Source organism: Rhinatrema bivittatum, chromosome 1 (assembly GCF_901001135.1).
Source record: "Rhinatrema bivittatum chromosome 1, aRhiBiv1.1, whole genome shotgun sequence".
In the NCBI taxonomy this organism is placed as follows: Eukaryota; Metazoa; Chordata; class Amphibia; order Gymnophiona; family Rhinatrematidae; genus Rhinatrema; species Rhinatrema bivittatum.
The window spans coordinates 595,109,441-595,124,885 of record NC_042615.1 but is presented as its reverse complement, the minus strand read 5'-3'; the positions used below and the strand labels follow the sequence as shown (position 1 = coordinate 595,124,885).

The 15,445-nt window shown below is 40.6% G+C and overlaps 1 protein-coding gene across 4 annotated transcripts in view; it reads left to right on the top strand.

Moving 5' to 3' along the window:
* Window positions 1–15,445, top strand: part of GRAMD2B (GRAM domain containing 2B) — a 185,041-nt gene that overhangs the window by 101,609 nt on the left and 67,987 nt on the right. For 3 of the 4 annotated variants that reach the window (XM_029619444.1, XM_029619453.1, XM_029619463.1), the window contains exon 2: window positions 13,420–13,539. In XM_029619444.1, coding sequence (XP_029475304.1) covers window positions 13,420–13,539 — 120 coding nt within the window. Of the gene's footprint in view, window positions 1–5,565; window positions 5,660–13,419; window positions 13,540–15,445 lie in introns of all 4 variants that reach the window. The other variant, XM_029619473.1, reaches the window with a different exon arrangement.

Here is a 15,445-nt window from a genome sequence, read left to right as displayed (position 1 = left end):
TTTGTTTGTTTGTTTGTTTTTAACATAACCTTATTTTTAATTTTTACTTTGTGAACCTACTTCCCCCATTATTATTTAAACTTATCTTTATGTTGCTTTACTTTTACTTCATTCTGAACCGTCTTATCCCCTGCAGTGCTCCCACTTTGCTGCGCCCGACATTGACAATGTTTTGGCATTTTACCACACCTTCTTCAGGGCACTCAGTTTGTTCTAAACACAGAACACATCAATTACACATCATTTAAAACATTTTTCTTTTTCATCCAACAAATCGCTCACCAGAGGGACTTACTCTTTCTTAACCGGCCCAACTAGGCTCCTCTCCGCAGCTTACAAAAAATGACTGCCATTTAAAAAATGATTTCCCACAAACGGAAGTGCACGTTTTTATAAGCAGACTCTTACTTTACTCCTAGCCAATCCGATTTCCTCCTTCACATGAAAACTGACCAATCCACTTCTTTGTTCAATCCTGCGGGGGTGTACCGTATCCAATTTAAAGATCCATCGTTGTTCCTTCTGTAACAGCCTTTGATTAACATTTCCACCCCTCGCATTACAGCTTAATACTTAATACTTAATACTTCAATACTGTGCTTTTCAGATCTACAAAATCATGTCCATTGTTTAAACAATGTTGTACCATGCCTCTTTTTTTTTTTTTTTTTTTTTTACAATTTAGAGCGCTTTTGTGCTTAGACGAGTTTTTAATTTTCTCATTGTCTTCCCTATATATAACAAATTACAGTGACACCACACTACATACACAAGTTTGCTTGAAAGATATGTTGTCCTCACTATAGCTTTATATCTTCTTAATTTGTCCAGAGGTAAATTGCTGTTAGTGTGCTTGTGCGCACACAGAGCAAGAATTGCATGGAAAGTGGCCCACTTGATCATCTCCCCTTAATCCACCTTCTGTATTACTCCCTCGCTGAAATGCTATTAGCGGTTGGTCCTTAAATACCGGGTACAATTGTAACACTTGCCAGTAGCGTCTTATACCGGTGTGATATCTCAATTGAGATTGAGTGTCTGTATATAAAAGCAATAAATAAATAAATTATCCCCTGTATTGCTGGGGAATATGGCAAAATGCAAGTCAAGCGTTTAATGTTCTTTCTTTTTGGTGTTTAGAAAGAGATCTGTGTTGTTCCATCAGGCTCTCTTCATTGGATAGCCTCTCTGAACAAATCTTTGACTCTTGTCCCCTGCTCTCTCCTTATATTCCTGTACAGTTGAACATAATCTTCTTAGGCATAAAAATTGCCCAAAAGGGATACTATCCCTCAAATTCTGTGGATGACAATTTGTGTAATTCAACAATGTATTACGATCTGGTTTTTGAAATATCGTAAAGAAAGATTCATTGGTTCTTATAGAGATCTGTATGTCTAGAAAAGGCATTGTGGTATCACCATAATTGTATGTAAACTGAAGGCAGGGTCACATGAATTAACCAGGCCATAAATTGTTTAAACAGTTCACTACTTCAAGTCCACATGATGAAAATATCATCTATGAATCTATGCCAAAACAAAATATATTACTCATATGGTGAATTACTAACCCATTTTTGTTCGAACTGGCCACACTAGGTGCCACTGTGGCTACCATTGCTATGCTTATTTGCTGAAAAAAAAGCCTCATCAAACAAGAAGACATTTTTCTTTCAGAGCTAGTATAGCTAGCTCAATTATAAATTTAACTGGAGTCCATGAACCAATGCCTCCGATCATTAAGTGATCATTGATCACACTTAAGGCTGCATCTTGCGGTATATTTGTGTACAGTGATACAATATCTATTGTCACTAAAACTCCAGATAAAGAAACATTTATGTCTTGAAGAGTCTTAATCAATTCTCCTGAATCTCGTATGTAAGATGGCAATCTGGGGACCAGTGGCCTCAAAAATACATCAACGTATTGGGATAACTGTTTTAGCAATGAGCCTCTTGATAAGATTATTGGACGTCCTGGCGGATTTTCTAGATTTTTGTGCACTTTAGGTAAATGATAAAATACTGGAACTATTGGATAATCCACCTTCAGAAACCAAAACTCTTTTGTTGTAATCCTCTCATTAATCAGAGTTTCCTCCAACAGCACATCAATACGCTTTTTTAACTCTTGTGGGATCTACCTCCAATCTTTTTATAAAATTTTTGATCTGAGAGTTGTCGTAAAGCTTCCTCTCTATACTTTGATTTATCCGTCACTACGACAGCTCCTCTGTCTGCTGCCTTTACAATTATGGCTGGATCTTCTTTTAAATCCTGTAATGCACAGTTTCTTGGGCTGTCAAATTTCTATGATTTTGAGAGGTTCTACGTTGTACTCCATCTATATCTGAACTAGTTTAGAGAATGTGTGGATAACTGGGTCTGTTACCTGCCAACGTGAGCAGGATGTGCGCATGCCGGGGTCTTCTCCATCTTTGCCATATTCGGGGGAATTCTCCGCAAATTCTGTTAAACGCAATAGAGCAGAATTCCCCCAGGACTATCCACTGGAGGCCCACGGGACATTTGTTTTTAGCAGGGGCAGTTTTTGCCGCTTACAAATTGTGCTGCCTGAAGCGGCTGCCTCACCCTGCTTTATAAACCGCCCCTGTACAGGTGGCCCCAAAGATACCAGGCTCTAAAGTAAGGATCTCCTTCCGAAGGGTCTTCTATCATTCGGGGAATAAAGAAACCTTTAAGGAACCATTACACAAAGCCCTAAAATGGATGGTGCTGATTGAATGAACTTCAAGACAAGAAGATTGGGTTAATTCTAAATCAGCTTTTATCCATGGGGGGCCATGGCAATTCAGGCTTCAGTATGAGAAGGATATCTAGCTTGGGCAGTTTTGTGCTGGATATAGCAGATGCCTAAGAGTCAAGAAACTATGTGTTTGCCAAAAAGGCAACACCCAACTCCAGGTTCTGTGACCTAATTAGGTTAACCTCTAGATACGTTGCTTTCAAGGCGGCAACCAGAAAACTTTCTCTGGCTGCAAAACAGGCAGCAGACTCTGCGTCCAAGTCTCATCTCTGTAAACTTCCCTTTTAGAGGGAGATTACTGTTTGGGGAGGATTTACAGACATTAGTGAAGGATTTGGAGGGGCAATCTAAGCTCCAAAGGCTCCCAGAGGATAGAACCCAGGGTCTGAGACATCTCAAGTGCCTACGTAAGGGCAATCTTTTATAATCAGGCATCCCCGCATGGTGCAGGGTAAAGCCCATTCTTTTGGAGGGGCCAAAAGCCAAGGGTAGACCTATCTGCAGCCACTCCACAATAATATTCAGTGGATACCTCTGGTGTTACTGCCAGTAGGCGGATGTCTGGCACAGTATTACGCAGAGTGAACCTGGATTACTACAGACCAGTGAGTCTTTGACATAATTTTAAGGGAATATGTGCTAGCGTGGATCTCCCCGATATCAAATATCTTTATGACCTCCCCATGCATAGCTCAAATCAAAAAGGAGGCAATAAGAGCTACCTTTCTAAAGTTATGGGACCTAGAAGCTATAGTCTCTGACCCTCCCTAGGAAAGGAGACAGGGAACACGCTCTCTTTTGTATTCCCAAAGAAGTATGGCACTTCTCATCCTGTCCTGGACTTAAAAGGGATCAACAAGTGTTTACGGATACCCCACTTCAGAATGGAAGCTCTCTGCCGTATCATGGCAACAGTAAAAAAGAGTGTCTTATCTTCGTTGTATCTGGCAGAAAAGCATCTCCATATATCTATTAGGCCTTCTCACCACAGCCTTCTTTTTTTAATCTTAAAATTTGTATAACTATAGCAACCACAAAAAATTGCAATATAAGAAATACTCTACACAAAAATATATCTGACGTTTAATTTTGCTCCACTAAAATTTCTCTAGTTAATGTGAGAAGACCTTTAATATCTTATACGACCAGCTCAGGCTATATAAACCCCTGTCTGAGCATGAGTAGTGTGCTTGGAGGTTTTCTTTGGTTGGATGTAATTTCTTTTGAAAGGAGTGTATTTTGTTTTTGGGGTTTTGTTCCTCTGGCCCCACAGCCTGCACCATTGGGGAAATTCAAGCACAGAAGCCCTGCTACAGCCTTCACAGATCTGGAGGGTTCTGTCTTGTGGAATAAGCAGTGGATTTCTGCAACTCTCCCTTAAATAATTGTTAATGGACTTTTCCTCCAGGAACTTGTCCAAACCTTTTTTAAACACAGATATACTAATAGCTTTCTCCACATCCTCTGGCAATGAATTCCAAAACGTAATTATGCGTTGAGTAAAAAAATATTTTCTCTTATTTAGTTTTAAATGTATTACCCAGTTACTTCATTGTGTGTCCCCTGGTCTTTGTACTTTTCAAAACAGTAAACCACTGATTAACGTTTACTTGTTCCATTCCATTCATTTTATGGACTTCTATGATATCTCCCCTCAGCTGGTTCTTCTCCAAGCTGAAGAATCCTAATCTCTTTAGCCTTTTTTCATAGGGGAATTATTCTATCTCCTTTATCATCTTGGTCGCCCTTTTCTATATCTTTTTTAATTCTTCTATATCTTGAGATGTGGTGACCAGAACTGAACACAATACTCAAGATGAGGTCACACCATGGAGCGATAGAGGCATTATGACATTCTGTTTTATTCTCCATTCCTTTCCTACTAATCCCTAGCATTCAAGTTGCTTTCTTGGCTGCTGCTGCACACTGAGCAGAAGATTTCAACGTATTTTCAGCGATGACATTGAGATCCTTTTCTCGAGTGGTGACTCCTAATGTGGAACCTTGCATTTTGTAACTATAATTTGGGTTTCTCTTCCCTAAGTGCATTGCTGTGAGACCAGTCCAATCCAGGCCCCAAGCATTTCATGTCTAGGATAATCTGGCTCGCTCGATCTTCCTCTTTCTCTCCTTATTCACCCTCCCCTGGGAGAGAGAATAACCTTGAGGGATCCAGGTAATCAAACAAAGAGGGGAGTCCTTGTCTGGTTGCTCTGGCAGAAAACTACTGGCAAGGACCTAAGGCCACTCCTCCCTCCTTTGTAGCCAAGAATGAGGTCTTCAAGGGGCGGTGCCTTCTGTCCCTCATAGCTGAGGAGCAGGGAAATTTCAAGTGCAAGGACTGGTCTAGCAGAGCGTATCAGGTAATAACAAAGTTCACCTTAATAACCCCACTATGTAAAAGCAACTTTATTGTTTTTAATTAGGTCTTAAATTAAGATTGAATTAATCATAGGTGTACTGGTAACCCCAAACTAAGTCCATACTGGCCTATCCCTCTCTCCTTTACAATAAATGACAGGCAACATGTCTTATTTGGAACGGTATTGTCTATAGTTGGCTTCCAATAAGCTTGCTTATTTTATTTAGTGAAAAAAGTTTGATCTACAGTATACACCACATCTGCTTGCTGCATGGTAGAAAATATAACTTGGCAGATTTGCTTGTAACCTAATGACTGTGACCTATAGTATAAGAAAAGAATACTGTTTGTTAATAATAGATGGTAGTTTAGACAGAGAATTTGCACTCTTGCTAATGAAGTCCATGCCCTCACACTTTTTTTTTTTTCTAGGGGTCGGATTATAGTACCACACAGGGCGAAATGTGACACGTTTCTGACACGACATGGCTCTGCATTACATCTGGATTTGCCACAGGGCTTTGAGGTGCATAATGCACATTGCAGTAGTTTGGAATGGTGGCCTGTCCCCTTGTTTTTGTGTTTTATACTGAACTTGTCATTTTAGGGGGAAAATCATTTCTGTTTCCCAGATATAGAATACTGATGCATGCCATCGGGATTTTTTTTCTAAGAACTTTCTTGTAGATTTTTTTTTTTTTTTTTAAAAGGAAAATTTATAAATATTCTCCTCCTCCTCCTTCAGTATTGACCCAGCACTTTGCTGGTGTATGTTCCAACTGTTTGGCCCTAAAGCTATTTTTTTTTTTTTTTTTTTTTTTAGTGTGAAAGCATCCTCCTGGGCAGAAAAAGATTAAGACAATCTTTTGCAAGAAGAATTTTCTAAAGCAAATTCAATATAGCATGAGCCTGTACTGAACATGGTCATCCAACATTATATCCATTATAAGAAGTACAATGGCTTTTGCCAGAGACAATCTGCTATTACATAATTATGGCTAACACATTCAACCTTAATTGAACCTAAATGGAAAGTTCAGTTGGGGAGATATATTTTATATTAATTATACCCTATTGCAGCCAACAGTTTGCTTCATGAATGTGTCTCTTTATTTTCCATGGTTTTCTTTTCCAGAATTTATAAGAATGAACTAGCCTGCCTTCAGGCTGATGGTTGAGAGGATAGTATGTCACAATTTGACACCGTTCCCATCCCAAGGAAGTGAATTATGCAACATACCTCTTAGATGTTGTGCTGGCAGATGTCAGCTTTCTGATTTTTGTGTGTTTCTCTTCCCATTTTATTTTGTTCCATGTGCTTCATGCCAAATCCTTTATCGGACACTTTTGAAGTGACACAAAACCCTGCAAAAAAAAAAAAAAAAAGATACTTGGAACCTGTATAACAAATCTGCAATATCAGAACTGTACTAGTGTTTTGCTGTGACTGCCCTCCAGAATCGGCTGCCCTAGGTCACCACCTAGTTTGCCTAATGTTTAAGCCACCCCTGCACAGGTCCGTGCGCTTCAGCTCGGAAAAGATAGCTGAGAGGACACACATTTTTTTCCAAACATCATGAGTAGCGTGGAACAGGTAAATAAATGACTATGGTACTAATACAAGGGGGAAATCTGTGAAACTAACAACCAGCAGATTGAAAAAGTCATACAAGTAACTTTTTCACTGAATGCACAATCAAGCTGTCGAACGTGTTGCTGGAGGACACGAACAAGGTGGTTAGCATAGTGGGATTTTAGCAGTTTGGACACTTTTTCTTAGAGGAAAAGTCCCTAAAAGATTATTAGCCAGCAAGACTAGGGAAAGCCATTGCTATTGCTGTGAGGGATTAACCAATAGATTTGCTCTATAGGATCTGCCTATTTATTTTGTTAGGTATTGGTTTTGCAGTACAAAATACTTACTTTATTGTATGTTTCAAAGGTATGGCTTTGTGATTTGGTATGTTCTTTTCACTAGCTATACGTTTTTAAGCCCATGTATATTTTCATGGGGAGAATGTATTGCCTAGTTTTCCTTCCAACCCTTTTTTTTTTTTTTTTTTAATTTCCCTTAACCCTTTCTCTTTGTCTCGGTTCATCTACTGAAATATGATCTATCTGTCTAAATCTGGGACCTTAATTATGGGGGGGGGGGGGGGGTCTTTAAGTCTGATCTTGTCACTTCAGCAACATGTTAGAATAAATGTATAGTAGCTACCAGTTTAGCTCCAATAGAAAAATATTTCAGATTTCTCTCAGGAAAATATCCCAGTACTTTTCAAAGGAGAAAAAAACAGTTGAAAAATAGGAGCAAATTTTGCACTGGTGCAAACATTGGGTAGGTATCTCTCCCGTGATCGAACAGGCAACTAGTTTATAAATACTGGTATAATGCCTTAGGATTTTTTTTAACCAGTTATAAAAATTTCCAGTTGCACTTTCCATTCGTTTTCTTGCATTCCTGTGGATTAGAATGGTGCAAAGTTCAGATGGTAAGGATGGCTCAGAATGAAAGAGTCAAGCAGAATAATATGTGATTTTTATCAGAGGCTTCTATTAACTTAAACTTGAAACTCACTGCAATTAGTTTGAAAAAGATGTAAATGTATGTTGAGGTTCTGATGACAAACATGTTTAAGTTCTGCTTTGTGGTTTTTCTTACGTAATAAAAAAAGTGCATGCTATTGTGAAAACATTTTAAAAATAGTTTTACTGTCCTATACTGATTTCATAATTTAATTGAGCTAACTTGGGTTCTCTCTTCAATAATACATGGAAAAAGTTTGTCACTATGTAATCTGACACTGTGACCTGATCTATGATCGTATTGTGTTCTCGTCAGCTGATCAGTATAAATAAAATATACCTTTTTACTGCATACTTTACAACAGAAAGAAAGTACGTAGGACTGCTTTGACAGAACAGAAATCCTCATGACTGAAGGTATTTTGGCATCCCATTGACCAACAGATGAGCAAAACCCATGTTTCTGGATGCACTTGATCTTTGGATTTCTGCCACACTATTCTATGAGCTCTTAGGCTGGTCGTTCTCTATTATGACATAATGTAGCAATCCCAAATAATAAGATTTGTCACAGTGAGGTTTTATCAAGTAACTCAGTGCTTTATAGATGCAAAATCAACCCTTGTTCATCATCCTTATATACAAGAGCACACTATAAGGCACTTGTTATAAGTGAAGGTTTAGGGATTAATTTTCAAAGTCTTCTTGCTGGCTAAGTAAGAACTTAGGGGCCAATGCAATAAATATGCATAGAAAGTGGGCGGTGAAGTCAGCACCTGCTTTCTTAATGCACCCCCAAGGGGGGTGCCATGCAATATTTAAATTAGGGGGTCGCGTTAGTAAGGAGGTGCTAGGGTTGCTTGCGCGCCCCTAGAGCCTCCTTGCTAATGCGAACCCGATTGGTGTCTGTTTTCCTAAATGCCATACAGCCGGGGGGTTCAGGAAACAGAACGCTTGTTGTTTGAGTGTGTTTCCTGCACCAGACTGCCAGTGTTTTGTGTTTGGGTTTTTTTTCTCTTTTTTTTTTTTTTTTTAACTTTATTTAGTTTCACTTTTCCTCCTACGTAATATTGCAACGAATTTAAGTAGGAGGCAGTACGGAAAAGCAGTTTTTCTGCTTTTCTATACTGGTTTAAGGAGCGCTCAGCAATTAACACCTGCTCCAGCTTGATGGCTTCTATAACAGGATACCATCAAGCTAGGGTGAGAGAACATAGTAGAAAATGGCATCTTTGTGAAACTTTCCTCACTCCAAATGCCATCAAATCGTCACCAGGGTGTACTGTGTTATTCATACATCTCACTCTACATGAGAAACTGGCACCTAAACCAACACCTCACCTCAGCCTATTAGATGGCCCTCCTATAGAAAGATAAATAGTTGCACACTGAGGGCCTGGCCTGGCCTCAACCCACCCCTTCCAAACATTTGCGTATAATGCATTTTGGTAAATGACTTATCCAGATAAGTGGCAGCTGTTGAACATAGATGGATATTCAACAACCGCCACTTAGCTGGAGGAGTAGCCTGGATAGAGCGCCTTTTATACCTTGAAAAATTCTGGATATTACTTTAGTATCTTTTTCTTTTCCTCTGGTATTTCAAAGAGGGAAGGGTCCCCTGTCTCTTGGAGGAACTAGGATGAAGAAGAATCTGCTCCCTCTCGCACTCAGTGGATCAGCAGTGTTGATTCTGGTTTTAAGTAGCTGACTCTTTTTTTTTTTTTTTTTTTTTTTTTTTAAGGTTAGGGGGTTTTTTTTTTACTTTGTGTCAGGAGGACGGTTGCTGTCACCCTTCCTACCCAAGAGTGGAGAAGAGAGAGGTTATTCTATTTTTCCTTGCTACCTCAACCTTTCATTTTAAACTTTAAAAATTTTCATTTTAAATTCTGAAAGATCCAAGGATTACCATCTGAAAAGAACTATAAGAATTGTTAATCTGGTGATCCCCCACCAGAGTCTTTATCCCAGGAAAACTGGAGTTTGGAGATCTGGAAGTGCACCTGGATCTCCAGATATTGTGGAGAACAGGGACCTTGAAGCAACAGGCAACCCATGGTGCAACTGAAAGGCTGCTTATTCCATACCCTGGAGGGTAAAGACACATTCACAGAAAGAGATGAATGAAACATGATGGAAGAAAGATTATGCAGTCTAACTAGTCTGCCCAGCTCTAAAATTCCTCTCACTCCCTCAGTTACTGTTTGTACCTTGCTTTCTTCAATTCAGATACTGTCCTTGTTTCTATCAGTGGTGTAGCCAGAACTGAGCTTTTGGGTGGGCCCAAGGTTAATGAGGGTGGGCAGTAAGCATACAGATCTGAACCCTATTAGTTGTACTCTTATTGATAAATGCTTTAGAAAGGAACCCACTGGAAGATGCAAAGTCTACAACAGCCCTTATGCATCATGAGTGAAACTTTTTAGAATATTTTGTCTATTTCAAGCACTTATCAACATTAAAATTTCCTTATTCTGTATTTATTTAATTGCAATAAATATAAAATAAAATTATCAGGTAAAAAGCAAAGAACACAAACATCAGATCAATCAATTGTCGTAAAACAAATATCAATGTATTCTTTCTCAAATCCTCTTTCCAGAAAGGCAGAGATCATCATAACTGCAATAAAATAGCAATAATCATGAGTGGGTGCACAGCAAAATGACAGTTCACATTACAAACCAACATGAAAAAAATGTTGTTCAAATTCTGGGGTCACCTCAGCAAAAAAAAAAAAAAGGGACCCCCTCCACTGCTAAACATTTTGTGAAGAAACGCAAACCCCTGCCAAAAGAAAAAGGGCATCTAGAGCCTTGCCATATTGTATAACAGCACTGACTCTCAGGACTCAAATAACAAACTTTATCAAAAAGAAGCAATGCAAATATTACACCAGGCCCTAGAACATTAATATACCACCTACTGGGGTAACAAAACAAGCCAGACTGCTACAAATCTCTACAGAGAAACTACACGCTAGCAACAATACTGTGCCTCAGTCACACACAGGCAGAACACAGACTGACCCTTACCAAATGCAGAAATAAGGGACTAAAATTTAGAAATAGGAACATGCAAATAAAACCGAAATAGCCTGAGAAACCAGACTCTGAACAGTGGAAAGCTAAAGAGAAAAATACAAAATTATAAGAAACGCATATACCCAAAGATGGCATAGTCCAATTGTTAATCTCAAATTTTTATTTTTTTTTTTTTACTTTTGTTATCTGATCTTTATTTTTCTAATCAGTTGGTCCCTGCCTCTCTTCCACTTCCCCTTGTCAGTCTTTTCCTAATTCTTTCTCCAGGGTCACTCTTCTCTTCTGTTTCTTCTCTCCTATCTTCTTCCCTTCCTCTCTCTCATGCTTTCTCTCACACTCCCTTACACACTCAAGCTCTCATTCTCACATGTTCTACCACATACGCAAGTTCTCTCACACACTGGGGCTTGCCACCAAACCCCTTCTTCACCGCCATGGGGATGGGCTCCTGTGGTGGCCTTGCTTTGGCAGACGAGACGACTTCTTCACTGCCACGATGAATGAGTCGCTGGCCATTCTTCATGCCTCATTTGGCAGGCAGCCCTGCTTGGGTGGGCCACTGGTCTCCACCGCTTCCAATGGCAAGCTGTTATAGGCATCCACCACACTTTCTGTAAAGAGAGGTTTCCTTAGATTACTCTTCAGTCTACCCCCTGGATGCAACTAGACTTAAATGTATAAGGTGTCAGTTAATTTCTTTGAAAGACCTGCAGTAAACTTAAGTTGGAACACCTAGCCAGAATATCTGTTCTTTTGGCGCTTACACCTAGTAGATAGCACCCACAGCAAGAATCGCCCCATGTACCTCTGGCTCTAGAAGTCTGTGTCCCTCTCCCCTCCCCCCAGCCTCTCCAATCAGTGCATCCACAACCCAGAGCTACTGGACTTTGTAAGGATTTACCCCCGGGACTGAATGTGACCCCCTATGTTTTTGGACTGTCCAGAAAAGAGGCTACATGAAAATCCTGGCACTGTTCTACCTCAATAAATGCAATCAATTGGAAGATAGAAGGGAATTTGACAGATTGTATCCTTACAGGTGTTCACAGCTTTGACCATATCACATTGGTTGCCAATTAAGTGGAGAATAATTTTCAAAGTACTGTCTTTCATAAGGCATTAAACAGCAATGCCCCCCTCATGAATTAGTTCTTTGCTTAAGATCTTGTGGGCAGTGTTGTTCTACGTTCTATTGGCAGAGTATATGGCATTTGGAATCAAGGGGCTGGATGTTGCTGATCCTCTGCTTTGGAACAGTCTCCTAGAAGCATTGTGGAAAGAGGCCTGTTTTAAAACCTTTAAACGAAAGCTAAAAACATATCTCTTTGATCGGGCTTTTCAATAATTTTGTTGGTTTGGATCCAGTGAATTCATTGAAAGTGGTTTCTTATGCTGTAGTTTCTTTTTTCCTTTACTGTTTTTATAGTCTTTTTTTTTTATTTTAATTTTTTGAATTATAAATGTTTTAAAATTATAAATAAATACTACTTTGAATCTTGCTGGATTCAATGTACTCCTTTTCCATCACTCCTCCATTAATTTATCTTTCATGGGGATTAGATTATGTAGCCACCTTCTCCTGCTTTCCATTGTTATAAGACTGGGCAATGTCTTCCCATTTCCAGTTCTCTGGAGTCACTCTTGTCACCACAGGATGATTGAACAGAACTCAGTGGAGCTGCAATAATCTCTCTCAAACCCCCTTCTGTCCATTTTTTTGGGGGATTCTTTTGAGTAAGAGTACCTATTCTAGAGAGTCATAAGATGGGTGAAGTCTACCCAGTGTAGATCTTGTGTCTTTAAATTCCTATTTCTCAACTTTAGAAAGTTCTAGGTGGTTCTGGTGTTTAACTTACTATATAACTAAATATATGCAGTTTATACCCAATGCACCAGCTTCCTGCCTAATGGGACCCCACTTCTATCTATTTTCTTACAATCTACCTTATTTTTGTATGTATTCATTGCTTATGTACTCTGTGCCTTTTATTACTTTGTCATCTCCCTTGGACCTACCTTTTTAGGAAAAGATGGAAAATAATGCTTATTTATAAATAAAATACTCTCCAGAGCTTAAAGTAGCATATTTGATCCCATCTTTGTTAGACGCACACATCTGGTAGCACTCTAGAAATGATAGGTAGTACTAGGTGCTTATAGAAGATCCTATAGACATCTACTCTTAGAGTATGCTCCTGTGCTAGGGGAACATGTTCAAACAGATGCTTTTGCTATTTCTCATTTCTTAATGATTCTACAACCCAATGGTTGTACGGAGGTTTTCATAAAGGAATAGGTTTCTGAAAGATTTGTGTTTGGGAAAATGTCCAGTTATTCTAAGCTTTCTCAGTGTGTAGGTATTTCTGTTACAATACGTTTTTTTTTCCTTAACCACTTCTTTCGAATCTGCCCTAACTGGGCTATGGTGCTATGACCCTTCATTTGTAGCTCCATGGAAGTATTCTTGCTCCTAACCAGCTCAGTAATGATGCCTCTCGGGCAGAGCTGTGGGTCTCCAGCCACCCCACATGCTTCACCCAGGAATTTGGCATATGTTCACTTCTGAACCAACTGAGTGACTGTGCTTCTCTTCCAAGGGCTGGGAACACGGTCTCTGCAGCACCCACCAGAAGCACTGTGTGTTAAAATACTGTAGTCTGGATGACAGTTATTTGTCATCTTGTTAAATATAGATTCCTTATTTTATTTTTTTTAGCTCTGAGGCAGAAAATGGAGTGGATGAAAAGAGGGGCGGGAGACATGCAAGTACTCCACTGCAAACTCTAAGCAACGAAACAGAATTAATTGATAGCAAGAAGAAACTGCCCATTACAAGGTAAGGTTTGGAAAGTGTAATAACTAGTGTGATATGGTACACAAAGTACTTGACAGCACCAATGTGTTAAACGTTTTATTTTTTCCAGTTTAACCCGTGTACTTCCTGACCTCTAGGGATTAGAAAGCTTTTAAACTAAGAGAAAAGAGGGGTGGTGGTTGGAAGCTGAATACGGCTGTCACCCCTCCCACACCCCCTTTAAAACAAATAAGGTAAGTGAGGAAAAAAAAAATACACAGGTGGAAATCTCACCAAGTCACTAGCAGAGCACAGGGACATGCAATCGGGATCGGAATCTAGATATTGCCTCTGTATCTCTGAAAGGCTATGGGGCCGATGCAATACAGTGCGCTCAGCCGAGTGCACTGTTTAACCCACTGTCGGACGCAGGTTAAATAGGCGCTAATCCACCCCCTAATGCAATAGGGGGATTAGCATCTATTTAACGCGCGTCCGACGCGGAGTGAATGAGTTAGCGCTCATTGCATGCAAATGCATGTGGATGAGCCTATTACTTATTCACTCCAAATTCAAAAAAATAAATGTGCGTCTCGGATGCACACTTATCGCTCAGCTATTAACGCCTGCCTGGAGCAGGCGTTAATAGCTGAGTGCACTGAAAAAAAAGTACAGAAAAGCAGAAAAAACTGCTTTTCTGTACTTTTTTAAAAGAAAAACACAATCTCTGCCTGCCACTTTGAAGACAGACGCCGATATGCTCAGCGTCGTCTGTTTTCATAACCAAGCCAGCTGCAGTTATGAAAATAAATGCTGAGTTTATCGGCATCGGTGTTCATAACCGGCAGACCGCCGGTAACCGCGTCCTTAGCGCCTCCTTGCTAGCACGACACACACAGCCCCCCCCCCCCCCCCCCCGTAATTTGTGTATTGCATGGCACCCCCCCTTGCGGGCGCCATGCATGCGTTAAGAAAGCGGGCGCTGAAAAGTCAGTGCCCGCTTTCCGCAAATAATATCGCATTGGCCCCTGTGTATGCAAATGCTCTCATAGTCTTGGTAATGAAGGCCCTGAAGTGGGCCCCAGCCTGGTTCTGGAGAAGCCCCTAGCCTTGTGGTTTTCAATCTTGTTTCCACTCTGGATCCTAGTGGAAGAAAAACCATTCTCACCCCTCACCTTTACTTTACTCACAGTAAAGTAATGTCTTTACTGGTTTGACTGTCTACACCAAATGTTCAGCTTTACAGTTCTTACCACTCCCGCAGAAATCCTCTGTTTATCCCATGCTTTCATGAGTTTGGATACTGTCCTTGTCTCTGTCACCTTAAGCAGAGGCGCTTCCATACATCCACCACCCTCTGCGTAAAGAAATATTTTCTTACTTTGCTCCCAAATATACCCCCTTTTCAACCTCATCCTGTGACCTCTTGCTCTAGAGCCTCCTTTTAGTTTCAATTTAGTTGAGGCCCACTTCTTGTGCATGGAAACCTTGGAGTATTTAAATGTCTACAACTTATATCCCCATCCCGCCTTCTAGGACAGCACTTCTCAACCGGTGTGTCGCGACACACCAGTATGTCGCGTGCTCCCGGTCTCTCCCACTGCTCTTCCTTCCCTGCTGCTGTTGCCACCGGGCTATCAGTATGTTCAAGCCCAGTGGGAACGGCAGCGGTGGTAGAAGAAGCAGTGGCACCTGCGGCTGGCCTTTTCTTCTTCCCGCCCGCCCCCCCCCCCCCCCCCGTGACCCAGAACAGGAAGTGATGCGCGGGAAGGAGAGCCGGGCCGCGTGGAAAAAAATAGCAGCGGTGGCAGCAGCATCGGCCCCCAAGCAATCGAAGCAGCCGGTAATCGGGAAAGGAGACAGCAGCATGAGCCTTCCGTGGCCGATGGGGTTCTTCTTTCTTGGCCTACGGGGGCTGGAGGAGGAGGCTGCTGCAGCTACCATTTGT